Source organism: Micropterus salmoides, unplaced genomic scaffold (genome assembly GCF_014851395.1).
Source record: "Micropterus salmoides isolate LMB-PRFRI ecotype aquatic unplaced genomic scaffold, ASM1485139v1 Ms_hic_scaffold_16, whole genome shotgun sequence".
NCBI lineage: Eukaryota > Metazoa > Chordata > Actinopteri > Centrarchiformes > Centrarchidae > Micropterus > Micropterus salmoides.
Window position 1 is genome coordinate 19020366 of NW_024040707.1, and position 12437 is coordinate 19032802.

A 12437-nucleotide genomic window follows, 5' to 3' on the forward strand; every position below is an offset into this window, starting at 1 on the left:
CCCCTCTACTGAGAAACGAATAACGCATTACTATATTATAAAAGACAACTGAGTAACGCTTCACTTCACAATCATGAATTAAATAAAATGAAATAATTAACAGTTTGTTGCAACAGCATATTAAAACTTGAAACACTTAAAAGCACAATCCAAATGTTAACAAAAAGTTTCTTAAAGGCAATGCTGCTTCATTTATAATGCTTGCATGCTAACTATTATTACTATTGTTTCTTCCCCTGCCTTTCTTTTCTCTTTTAGTAACCTGATTTTATGACATGATGTCTTCACCTGTAGTTTCCAGCATCAGAGGAATTACTGAGTTTGGAGACAAACTATTTTTATCCATCCTTCTGCAGGAGAAATCTGGGGGAAAATTTATTTAAAATTTAACAGAGTTCCTCCTTTTTGCGGCGCTGATAGTGAGTGGTATTATTTTGCCACACTCACTTGAAAGATTGATGTAAAAAAAAAAATACTGTGAACAAAGAGAAAAAGTGCATTTGGTCAAATGTTGCTGTTGGTGTAAATTAAATGCTAATAGCAATACAAACCAATTTCTCAACAGCATGCAGACAGAACCTTCACAATCAGACCTGTGTAAAATAACAACAAACATATTGGTCTCTAAAACACAGACAGATCCCAGCATGGGGGGTGAATGATATGGGTTGTTTGTGAACAAAGGCAAATTGCTTTGACCCACTGGGGCAAAAATGGCAAGGGTTCTGATTGGCAACAGTAAGTAAATTAGCCAAACTTGGCTGCCAGACAATGGGGGGAAGGCAGTTAATTGACTTTTATCTTTAATTCTCATTTTTCCTAACAATGAGATGCTGTTTCCATAGAGTAATAACCTTCAGGGTGTGAAAGTCAGTGTGTCTCCAGGGCTTTGAGCAGCATAAGTGAGAGGGAAGACCTCTGACTTGACCCTGTGGACACTGGATAGCTGGTCACCTATCAGGGGGCCTCACACCATCCCACATGTCGACTTGCTGGTATTATACTGCAGACATTCAGTGAAACATTCTTTAAATCTCTCCTGTCAGAGTAACTGTAACCAGTAAGAAATGTTGGATTTTAGAAGAAAGCGACAACTTGTGAGAAATCAAACATCATTGTGAAATACACAATCACACAAAGAAAAAAAGAAGTTCAGGGCTAATTTGCAACATTTTCAAAAAGAAGAAGCCGAGTTGCTTAGATAAAACTGACTTGACTCTGTAGTGCAGATTAAAGGTAACTAATTAGTCCACTGTGGATTGGTCTATCAGTCCCATTGTCCTCAGCCAGTGGTATGCTATTGATCCTGTGAGTCAAGTCAATCTAATCAATCAATTACCAGCAGGCCAAGTGACAGGACCCGCAGGTGACAAAACAGAAGTCTGCAGTGACTGACTGCTGGCTACTGTATTTCAAGCCCTAAAGTCTGAAAAACAGATTTTCATCAAATTATTGGAGAAGGAGCTGAAATTACTTGTTCACAGTAATGGATTTTCTTAGTTTGCAGAGAAACATAAATGTGTACAGAACTATTAGACTCCTCCCACAATCTAATGCGCAATTGTTCTATCATCCTTGACGAAGTAACTTGTTTTTGCTTTCTGAGAACATCACTGAGTGCAGAGAAGACACGTTGGAAAGCCTGTGGAATGGCGAGTTCCTATTGGCTGCTGCTCGCCCGTATAAAGAGCCGCAGTGGCAAATTCAATCAGATCAACTGCGAGCATCTTCCGACGAGCCAGACATCAGGGCGCGCGGTCACACTCGGACGCTATCTGGACTGTTCTGCTGCTTGTTTTAGTTTTTCTGCAAAAAATAAAAAATAAACACTGGACCAGCATCATGAAGGAAAGGAGAAATACACAGCCGCTGGTGGTGAGATGTAAACTGGTTCTTGTGGGAGACGTTCAATGCGGAAAAACGGCGATGTTGCAAGTCCTGGCGAAGGATTGTTATCCAGAGGTATGCTCTAATGTTTGTGAAAAATGAAGTTAAAGTGTATGCACGTAAAACTGTTCTGTATTTTGTTGATGACCAGTGCAAAATTCTCTTAAGATGACTGAGTGTGGCAACAAAAAAAATCGGTGCGTCTGTTGCAGCAGTTTTAATGCGTATTTTCATACAATTTTGTCCTCTTGGTTTATTCTGTATGCATGTACCGTTAATACTTTTAAATGCATTAGCTTTTTATAGCATGACCAGTTGAAAGGTATTCCCTAGCATTTATGGTTGCTTCATATTATATTGGCCTGTGCTGATTATTTCCTGCAGCAGCTGCACTGATTCACGTGATTGATCCTTCAATCTGAGGAATTGTATCAGGCGTATAGTTTTTGATTGACCCCTCAGTGCGTGTTTTTGTGTTGCACTAATTAGCTAGATAAATTCCATTACCTGTGTCTGACTGACTGTCACCTCCCCACTAATGGCACCGTGTTGCTAATTGCTCCCCAGACCTACGTGCCGACGGTATTTGAAAACTACACAGCCTGTCTGGAGCTGGAGGAGCAGCGAGTGGAGCTCAGTCTGTGGGACACTTCAGGTAACTCATCACCATTCCCCTGTCTTGTCTGGCCTATCATGGCCTGCCATTCTGCCTGCAGCGCTGAAGGAGACTAGAATATAATAGGCAATGCGCTGTGAATGTAATGATCTCAGCTGAAAGGCGAGCTGCACTTTCCTCCTAGATATTCCTCTTTTGGGTGCAAGAAATGTAATTGCCATGACCCTGTCTGCCTTGGAATAAAGGCAGCATGAAAGTGGTGTTTATGGTAATTACTTAAAGGCTTATGTGCAGGCCTCTTTGTTTTGTTGCTGTAAGAGCACATAAAATGTGCACTTGTTGAACGGCAGAGTCACCTTTCACATCTCTAAATTGCAGCTGATTAAATGTCCTCTTATATCACAGTTGTGCATGGGGGGGGGGGGGGGGGGGGATAAAGGATTGACAGAGCTGCAAGTGCGTTTCTCTACCTAATGTGTTTCACTGTAAAGTAGGCAGAAAGACAGTGATTATTCCGCTTGACTTGTTGTTATTGCTGACTTTGTGCATCATATGTTCATTTACACTAAGCGTGAAAAAGAGGGTCAATGTGTCAGGGTGGATCTCCCCGGGGATCTGCTGTTTAGAGTGTTGACCTGGATACTGTGAACACGGGTCTGGAGCACCTGTTTGATTCTCATCATGCTCACTGCGCAGCATCCCTCTCCCTCCACACTGGATGTATCTGGAGCCTCACTAGGTCACCATAAGCAAGTTGGCGTGTATGTGTGTGCGCGCGTGCGTGTGTCTGTGTACAACAAATCCTTTATGTAACAGACCCAGTTGTGTGAGATGATGCAGTATTTACCGAGTTCTCGCAATTTTTCCCCCGTTATAACAAAGCAGCAACAGGGGAAAAGTAAGTGTAATTCCCTCCCCAGACCAAATCCTGCTTTTTAATCCCAGACTGTGGACCTTTGGTCTGGCCAGCAGGAGTGGGCCTGGTGCCGGGGGATGATGGGCACACAGAGAGACATCCTGTTGAGCAGGAAGGTTTTCTGGAGCAGACAGCCAGGAGGCAGCTCAAAAACTCTGGTGACCTGCATTTGCCTCCATATGCTGCTCTGGGTGACCCACTAGAACAGCATGATACAGAGGATTAAGACTCTGAATAGGACCACTGGGCCACCCCTTCTGACTGACCCACAGAGTTTAACATTCTTTCTTTCTTTCGCTTGTATATGCAGTTTTCTGTTTCCATTTACACTTTTGTCCCGCCAATCTTTAAATGTTTCAAATCTTTCCTTCCCTCTGTTGACTTTTGTTGCCTCCCCGTTATCCAGGCACAAGCAAACAACAAACAGGCTTTTTGATTTAAACACTTAAATGAATGTGCACCCCCTCCTTCCCTTCATTTGTGATAGATGACTCTCATGTATGTCATGTCAGGCTCCTGGTGATGGATGACAGGGGCTATTTTCTGGTCATACCGTGCAGTTTCCTCTTCTTACTGTTATTTGCTCTAATTGCACAAAGTTGTGCCGCTGCAGCGCCACCACACTGAGAGGGTCTCCTCATTATCCCGACTCGCCTTCATTGATTGGACTGACCTCATCACCGGCCTCCCCATGGCAGGCAGATCCTTCTCCCAGCCCAGCCATGGATTTACAGACCAAAATCAATCCACCAGTTTTAATCAGCCTGCTCCGATCAGACATGCAGGGGGAGAGAGAACGAGGGGAAGGTGAACACCGTCCAGTGGCTGTAACTCATGTATAGTGAATAATGAATCTCATTATGGTGTTAGTGAGTAATTTATTTCAGGTCAAAAGCGTTTGAGTATAAGAAGGTACTGTATATATAATCATTTGCTGTCTGATTAATGAATGAGATTGATTTGTTATTAACCCTGTATCAATTTAAGCTGATGAAACAATCTGTATAACTGTAAAAGAGAGACATTGTTAATAGACAATAATCACAATTAGTTAATGGCTCATTTCTAATGGCCACTACGCTTTTAGTTATTTTTAGTGTTCAGTCTGAGTTAGGGATGCAAATAATACACTAGTTTAGTTTTTGAATAGAATAAGTACTAGTTTAGGCAGATGAATTTCATGCAACAGGCTACGTGAATTAATTGGTATTAGCATAAACCTTTTAACTGTTCTAACAATGGTAGATTTTTACCTCTGAGGCTCTGCCTACGACTTTTGCAAACAATTACTAGAAGAACACCCTTTTAATTCAGTGCACGTCAAGGTTTTAGTTAAAAAATTTTAAACAATCTGTTCTCTCGCTCAACTTCAAAATACAGAGTGTGATCAGCTTTGACAGTGTCAAGTTACAAAGTAAAGCTTGTTAACAGTTCAGACGCGGCGATGCTCAGGAACAAAGAACCTCCCTCTCCCTCCCTGCAGGGGGCTTCTGTGGTGATGCTGACTGGCTCTGGCATGTGAAACCAGGGAACAACTGTCTGACGCAATGTAGTGTTTTTTTGGGGCCTGGCTGTGAAGTCCGTCATTCTCAGCCACAGCAGCAGTTGCACCACATCTCCCAGCCGGCCGAGTGTGGGTGGAGGGGCAGGGCTACTCTCATCCCCAAATCTGTGAGTCATCCCATCACTGGATCATTAATCTGTCTGACCCCTGTATTCTCGTGGTAGGCGAGGAGTGTGCTAATGAAGAAGACGGGCTATGTCCCTCAGTTGATTTAGCACACATGCACAAAATTGCACTCTCACTCGTGCACAAATGGAAAAAGCAGATCCTCCCCTCCCCCACCTGTACGCTCCAACACAAGGCCCGTCGTCTCGGCCTGCGAAACCTACTTCTGCTCTGGCCCAATTTCTACCTCAACACTTAGCTCTGGGCACCGTACCATCAAGACGGATGGAGTAGAGCTCAGCCGCAGGAATTTAGTTATGCTCTTTTCTTTTCCTTCCATTCCCCAGTTAGTCAGCCTCACTCTCCACGTTTCATGCCTCAGAAACTCTCCATCTGTCGTAGAGGCATGCTGTTAAGAAAATGGAAGAAAGGGAACATTTGCTTAGGCTCTGCTTGTCCATTGATCTGTCTATCCAGGCCATTCTTTGGGTTGTTGCAATGGAGAGGAGTAGGGAAGAGAGGGGAAGAGACAGAGACTGGTACTCTGTGATATCAGACTGCAGGGGGTGACGGATTAATGGCATAGGAGGGCTCTTTGTGATCTGTCTCAGTGGGCTACACTCCTGCTTTCCCTCCTCTCTTCCTCCTGGCTTTTTCTTGCCACAATAGAAACAGCTATTTCTTCCAGGATTAGAAACTGGGTCCTGGAGTGTCGGGAGAATGATGCCAAGGCTGCTAGTGTACCCAAACAGCATGCTGTAGAGCTTCAAAAACTAATATTTACACATTCATGTAGAAAAAAAACAAAGTTTTATTCCTTTTGAAGATAGGAAAAATACACCTGCTGAATCATGCATCGTATGCCCAAAATAAAAAAAATCCAACATCCAAGACGTCCCCACCATTTCCCATCCCTCTTGGCATAGTAACTAATTTGTCAGCTTTAATTGCAAAGGCTCTTGGACCCCCTGTGCAGCTTTCCATTGATTGCTGCATTTAGATCAGTGGCCATTTAATGTAGAATCACACCCAGTTTCCCGGCTGTGTGATAACCCCTTGTGGAAGATTGAGAAGATTTATAGAGCGCCCTTCTCTGGCTCTCCCATGAGATTCCTCAGAGTTGCCACACACACAGAAAGAGAGAGAGAGAGACTTATCATGTCTGTGGTGCTAATTGTTCTGATTTTAATGTGTGTCAATTTTCACAGTCAGCAAATGCAAAGTTGTCTCACAGATGAGCGTGGGTTTTAAGCTCCAGCCCTAGGTGTAAATGGTGTGAGGGCAACAATGTAATTTGCATTCTTAAGGATGTCTGTCCTATTTGTAAAAATATAGTTGTGGTAAATTACTTAATTTAATCAGGATGTTTCAGTCAATTTTACATTTAAGAGTAGAACAAAGTCATTCTTTCCAAAGGTGTAGCAACAGAGTTATAATACAACAAGCGTGTCCCTTTGTTCCTTTGCAGAGATGTTTACTTTCTCCAGGACACCGAGCCCTGAGGAATTTCATCACAGCTTGTCATTATTCCACTCACAGCACCCGGCAGCTGGCAAATTCAGTTTTACCCTTTGATAATGTGGAAAATCATCAAGTATTCATGAAATGGATCTATATGCACACATCCATGTTGTGGGTGCTTTTTCATGTGTTTTCTTCTGCTGCATTGTTTCCTATGCTGTAAATCAATCAGGATGTTTGTGTAATATCTAGTGAGTGATAGCTTTAATGGGAACACTGAATCCGCTTTTGGGATTCACACGGAGCCCAAAGTAAACATGTTAATTCCATTGAGCTGCTCTTCTTCTGTTTCATCTGATCACAGATTGGGTTCACCTCTGGCTGCTGCCAAATTTAAATAGTGAGTCTGTGTGCCCCATTAGGTGTGGTGTTGCCATGTGTGAATGTGTCTTTGTGTGTAATGGATGTACGTCTGTGGTCCCCAACTCTGTTGCAGAGCAGAGGAATGCCCCCAACAGGAGGTGGGTGAGCAGTTTGCGGTGTAAAATGATTGATTGGCAGTTAAGGCAAGCCTTTATGGGGAGGTAGGAGGAATGGCTGATGTAGATGGTGGATTCCAAGGCTGTTGCTGTGGTAACAGAGGGACTGGAGATAGTGCGCGCCGAGCAGAGGATTTTTTGGGGGGGTGGGTAGTTTACTTAAGGATTCTGAGCATGAGTGGGAGCGTCTGCCCACCCCGAGCCCCACCGTTCCACTTGCGTAATCTACTGCAAGAGAAGATCAATGAGGATTTAGGGCTCGATTGTCATCTTCTCTCCCTCTGAAATGCCAGCAGAGGATATAGGAGCAGGGAAAAGAGCAGTTTCAGGGACAGCAAAGTGAAGCTCAGCAGGAGATGTGATGCCGATTGCACATAATCCCTGCAGCTGCACTCTCTCACTCTGCCTCTGCAACTATGCTCCTCCATCACCCTTTTTTGCCATGACCAACTGCCTGTTGCAACAGCAGTCAATTCCTGAAACAATATCCACTTAAAAATAATAAATCATTGGCTCAAATCATGAACTATTCAACATTTTACAGTGAAAATGTTGCCTAGAACCTTTAAATATCAAACATTCAACAACAAAACAAAAGAAAAACGTACAGGGAAACTATGAGAACTACAAAGTATAGAAACTACAAGTGTGTAACCATTTCACCATGAAGATGAGGAAAACACTGAGGTCCTTTGCCAATACTTCAAAATGGTGGCTGTGTAAGATTCCTCTGTTACTTTAGTATCACAAATCAGCAATATTCAGCGCTGCACTTATTCTGCTTCGAGTTCCTGTAGTCACAAGGGGCTGCATTGAAGTCATTGATGCCACATGGAGCTACTTGAAATCAGAGACGCCTGCATTCGTTTTCAAAGTTTGTCTTCTTGTCTTTTACCCACATTAATGATTCTCTCTTTTCTGCCTTCTAAGGTTCTCCATACTATGATAATGTGAGGCCCCTGTGCTACAGTGACTCTGATGCAGTTTTGCTGTGTTTTGACATCAGCCGCCCAGACACTGTCGACAGCAGTCTGAAGAAGGTAATGGCTTCAGTACTCTGCTCTTTTTTATTTTTCTCTTTTGTACCTCATTGTCACACACTTAATATCAGCAATTCCTTCTACTATAGCTTGTTTTTGTGAAAGTATATCGTAGGACTGTGCAATAAATCAGGTTATTATTTACTTGGACCCACTGAACTGATCCTTGTCTTTTTGTGTCCACAGTGGAAAACTGAGATCCTGGACTTCTGTCCGAGCACGCGTATCTTGCTCATCGGATGTAAGATCGACCTGCGCACAGATGTCTGCACACTGATGGAGCTGTCCAATCAGAAACAGACACCCATCACCTATGAGCAGGTGTGACAAAATAAGTAAATATATATATATATATATATATATATATATATATATATATATATATATATATATATATATATATATATATATATATATATATATATATATATATATATATATATATATATATATATATATATATATAAATCTCTGTCTGTTAGGTTCTGTTTTAACAGCTGGAGCAGTTATTTATTTATGGTCGGTTATTTATCAAGTATTTCAGAAGTCATTTTGGGAATCTGACTCATTATTGCTTGAAAACTTGTGGATCATAAGATTGCATCATGATCACAATAGTAGCTGATCAACTATAAATATCAATAAACCCTATTTTATATTTTGTATAATGACAAAGAATAGCATAGGGAATTCAGTCACCATCTTCATTTTTAATTTCACAGCCAGTTTATGAGCTGGCAGGGGCCTCTCTTCCTGAACTCCACACTACATGGCGCCCCATGTGCAATAAGAAATACAAATATGTATTAAAGGATGGTATGAACAGTGCCCTTCATCACTCACACATTTATTGCAGGGTTCTGCCATGGCCAAGCAGCTGGGTGCAGAGGCTTACCTGGAGTGCTCAGCTTTCACCTCTGAGAAAAGCATTCACAGTGTGTTCCGCACCGCAGCAATGGCCTGCATCAACAAGCTGCAGCCTCTCCCGAAGTCTAGCCCCACCCGCCGCCTCTCCAAAAGACTTCTCCACCTGCCTAGCAAGTCGGATTTGCTCTCCTCCACCTTCAAGAAGGAGAAGGCCAAGAGCTGCTCGGTCATGTGAGTGGAGACCTCTTGGGTTACAGTCATCACATGCGACCCCAAGCCCCTGCCTCTTTGGTCTCGGGGGAGGGGGGGTGGGCACGATGGTTTTATCAGGGCTTCCTGCTGAATCCTTCCCTCACCCCCCCAGAAACCAAACGCCCCTCAGAAGAGGTGGACACCTCGCTGCCCACTTGCTCCTGAACCTTTTAGCGCACATCTTTTTCCACTACTGTTTATCTTGCTTTCGAACAAACAATATCAGTCAAGGTTTTATCATCGAGCTATCATTTCTTCACCTGTAAACAGTATGCAACTAGAACGGTGTTACATCTGTATGATTTTACTATCTCTAGGCACATGTTGATTTTGTCCAAATTGGAAATGTGCAACGTGTGACGTTTAATCTTGTGATGTAAATGCCTCTCAGACAATTCAATGGATATTTTTCTAAGTACAAAAATATATCTAGCATGAAACTGTCAGGAATTAGCAAAATCCTGTACATCCCTCTTAGTAAGGTGTGTGAGCTGTGAAATAGCTTCTCACTGGTATCCCCATTTAGGCCTGTGAAAGCACAGAGTTGTAGAGGGAGTAGTGGGACAAACCACAGTGAGAGCTATTACATAGAGAGCGGTTCTCGTGGTCTCAGTGGTGATAAGAGCAGGCATAAGAGCTCTGAGCACAGGCTGCCGTGCAGACAGCAGTCTAGACTATTTCAACCTGCATGGATTCTTAGTGCATGGTTGTGTAGCTCTGGACAGCACTGCTCCGCAGGCTTTCAGTGGACTAAGTGGAGGTGGCTGAAAACGCTGTGGTACAAAATGAAATGAGGACACACAAAAATAAATGGAAGTTTAGTCTTTAGTTCTTCTGGTGTCTCTGCTGTCACAGCTGGAGTCTATTTTAAAATACTATATTGTGTTGGGACAGACACATTTTAATAGATGACAAAAGACGCATTCGTTGTGACCAGGAGCATAAACACAAATAGTTCAATGCTGAGCTGTCGAGTGTTATTTATGAAGCTGTGGCTGGTTTTTGATGCCAGTCAAAGTGTTAGGAGGTATATTTAAAAGCATAGGATCACGTCTACCTAAGTCAGGCTGACTGCGATTTGGAAAATGTGGTTTGTAGATTAGAGAAGATTTGTAGCATTGCGTTGTTGAGAGCTTTTCAACAATTCTCTAATGGTATGCAGTTTTGAAAAATGCCTTTCATATCATGTTCCCAAAAGTTATTGAGAATATTTTGACTACTGTAATATGCCTGTGGATATATCTCGTTTGCAACAATCCAATGTAGCACTCCCAACTTGACTCTACTCTTCCAAGATGACGCTAGTTTTTTTTGTCGTACACTCATGTTGATCTAGTGACCTCCAATAAGCAGCACTTACTGTAGGTTACAGTGACTACGGAGCAAAAATTGGACCCTTTTCTGAGCTTAAATCTTTGGCTTCATGGTTATATTTCTGTGCAGCATTGATCTCTGTGCTTCAAACCATAAAGCAATAAGGATTTAAGTGCTTGTGATGCAAGGTAACCTGTATGGCAATAAAGATGCAGCTTTGTGATTACTGTCATGCTATAACGCTCCATGGACATCCACGTTATAGACTGGAACCATCTCTGCTGTACAAAGAGGCTGCTTATCTGTGTTTGCCCCTCCTCCTCCATGTAAGTTGCCACTGGTATATAGAACAATCACCCCTATGAAATAGAGTATGTGGAAAAAGAGCAAACAACACTCTCTGAGTTGGAGATGCTAGAATATGTTTTACCAAATCATAATAAAAAGTATTGAGGCAGTAGGACTTAAATTAACTGCTCGAGGGAGTGCAGTGCAGTGTATGTTTTTAAAATTGGAAACATTCAAAAGTCTAACAGTCATCTTGTAAAAAGGGCTAGTGTGTGGAAAAAAGGAAATTATGTGGAACTAAGCAGAACAAGTAATGAAAAAGCACAGGCTGGCCCTGTCCAAAGAAAGCTATTTTTCATATTTTGTTTTTATGATTGCTGTGATTTTGTTTTTTCTGGGGTTTTTTTGTTTTTTTTTGCTGCTGTTTTTTGGTATTTAAAGCATGATGTGAGTCCCGCTGTTGTTTTAGAAATATCTCACTGAGATGGTTGTAGCGTCTTTATGGAGCTGTGAGCTGCCCCCGATAGTCGGAGGAACTTTAAGTGGTGATTTGCACAAAGGCTTCCAGTTCATGGTCGTACACCAAATTCCTCGGCATTGCCTAGCAACAAGTCAGTGTAGGAACCAGAAACTGGCTCTTGGGTTGGTTGTGTGGACAGAGAGGGTTGGCTCACAAGCAGACATCCTCACATCCATTATTACAGCTTCAGTATGCATTTATTGCAAGGCTTGTTCAAAAAATAATTTGTTGAGATATATATAAAATATAATTTTTGGGGTTGGGGAGCTGATTCCAGGCCCTCTGAAGATGAGATAGATGGGTGGCTCACAGACCTTGTCAGTTAATATGCAGCCTTTGTGTTGTAGTCAGTGTGTGGTACAATGGTGCAGTCAAACTCCTACGCATGTCCTATTGAAGTTGTATGATTGTACATACTGTCTCTTGTTTTATAATCATTGTAAGACATCTTCAAGGATGTCACATGAAAATATTGTTGTTGATGTGAATATTTATTTGGCAGCTTTTTTTTTTGCCTTTTTTGATTGACATGTACATTTGTTTAAAATCTATTTTGAAAACTTGACTTTTTTTCTTTTGTTTTTTGCTGTGTTAAATAAAGCTTGCCCTGTTCGGCACCCTTGACTTGTCATTCTCTTGTCATTTACTGCAAAAGTTAAATCTTTAACCGTATGTTACTGAAAAAACGTTTCTTTGATATATACCCAGGTTCACAGTGTTATCATAAATGATCAGAATAAGTAGTCAAATATTTACTGGTGGTGAGATTAATTGACCCTTCGCTAAGCCATGCCCCCCTTAGTTACTGTTACTAACAGTACAACAAACTGATGGACCTGTCAGACTTTTATCATGGCACTGCCACTGTCTATTACTGCACACCCCGAAGAAATATTGTCAAATTTGTTGGAAAAATTGATCTCAGAAAGAAGCAGAAAGTTCTGCAGTTGCATTACACATTTGAAGGTTGTATTCAGGCTGTCAAACTGACGTGAAAAAAATTAAAGATAGAAGCTAAACCTACCAGTCACACAGTGAAAGTGAACCACCGCATCCCCTGACGATTGA

At 42.0% G+C, this 12437-nt stretch overlaps 1 protein-coding gene across 1 annotated transcript; it reads left to right on the plus strand.

The window, feature by feature from the left end:
• The first annotated feature begins 1710 nt into the window (after positions 1-1710).
• On the plus strand, positions 1711-11993 carry rnd1b (Rho family GTPase 1b). Its single transcript, XM_038723672.1, has 5 exons — positions 1711-1962; positions 2455-2542; positions 8019-8128; positions 8315-8449; positions 8985-11993. Exons 1-5 carry the CDS (start codon positions 1843-1845, stop codon positions 9228-9230), a joined length of 699 nt encoding a protein of 232 aa, XP_038579600.1. The 5' UTR covers positions 1711-1842; the 3' UTR covers positions 9231-11993.
• Positions 11994-12437: the final 444 nt, after the last annotated feature.

Coding starts and splice junctions, on each gene's coding strand:
- rnd1b (XM_038723672.1), top strand. CDS start 1,843: ATGAAGGAAAGGAGAAATACACAGCCGCTGGTGGTGAGATGTAAACTG. Junction 8,129..8,314: donor TCGACAGCAGTCTGAAGAAG/GTAATGGCTTCA, acceptor TTGTGTCCACAG/TGGAAAACTGAGATCCTGGA. Junction 8,450..8,984: donor CACCCATCACCTATGAGCAG/GTGTGACAAAAT, acceptor CATTTATTGCAG/GGTTCTGCCATGGCCAAGCA.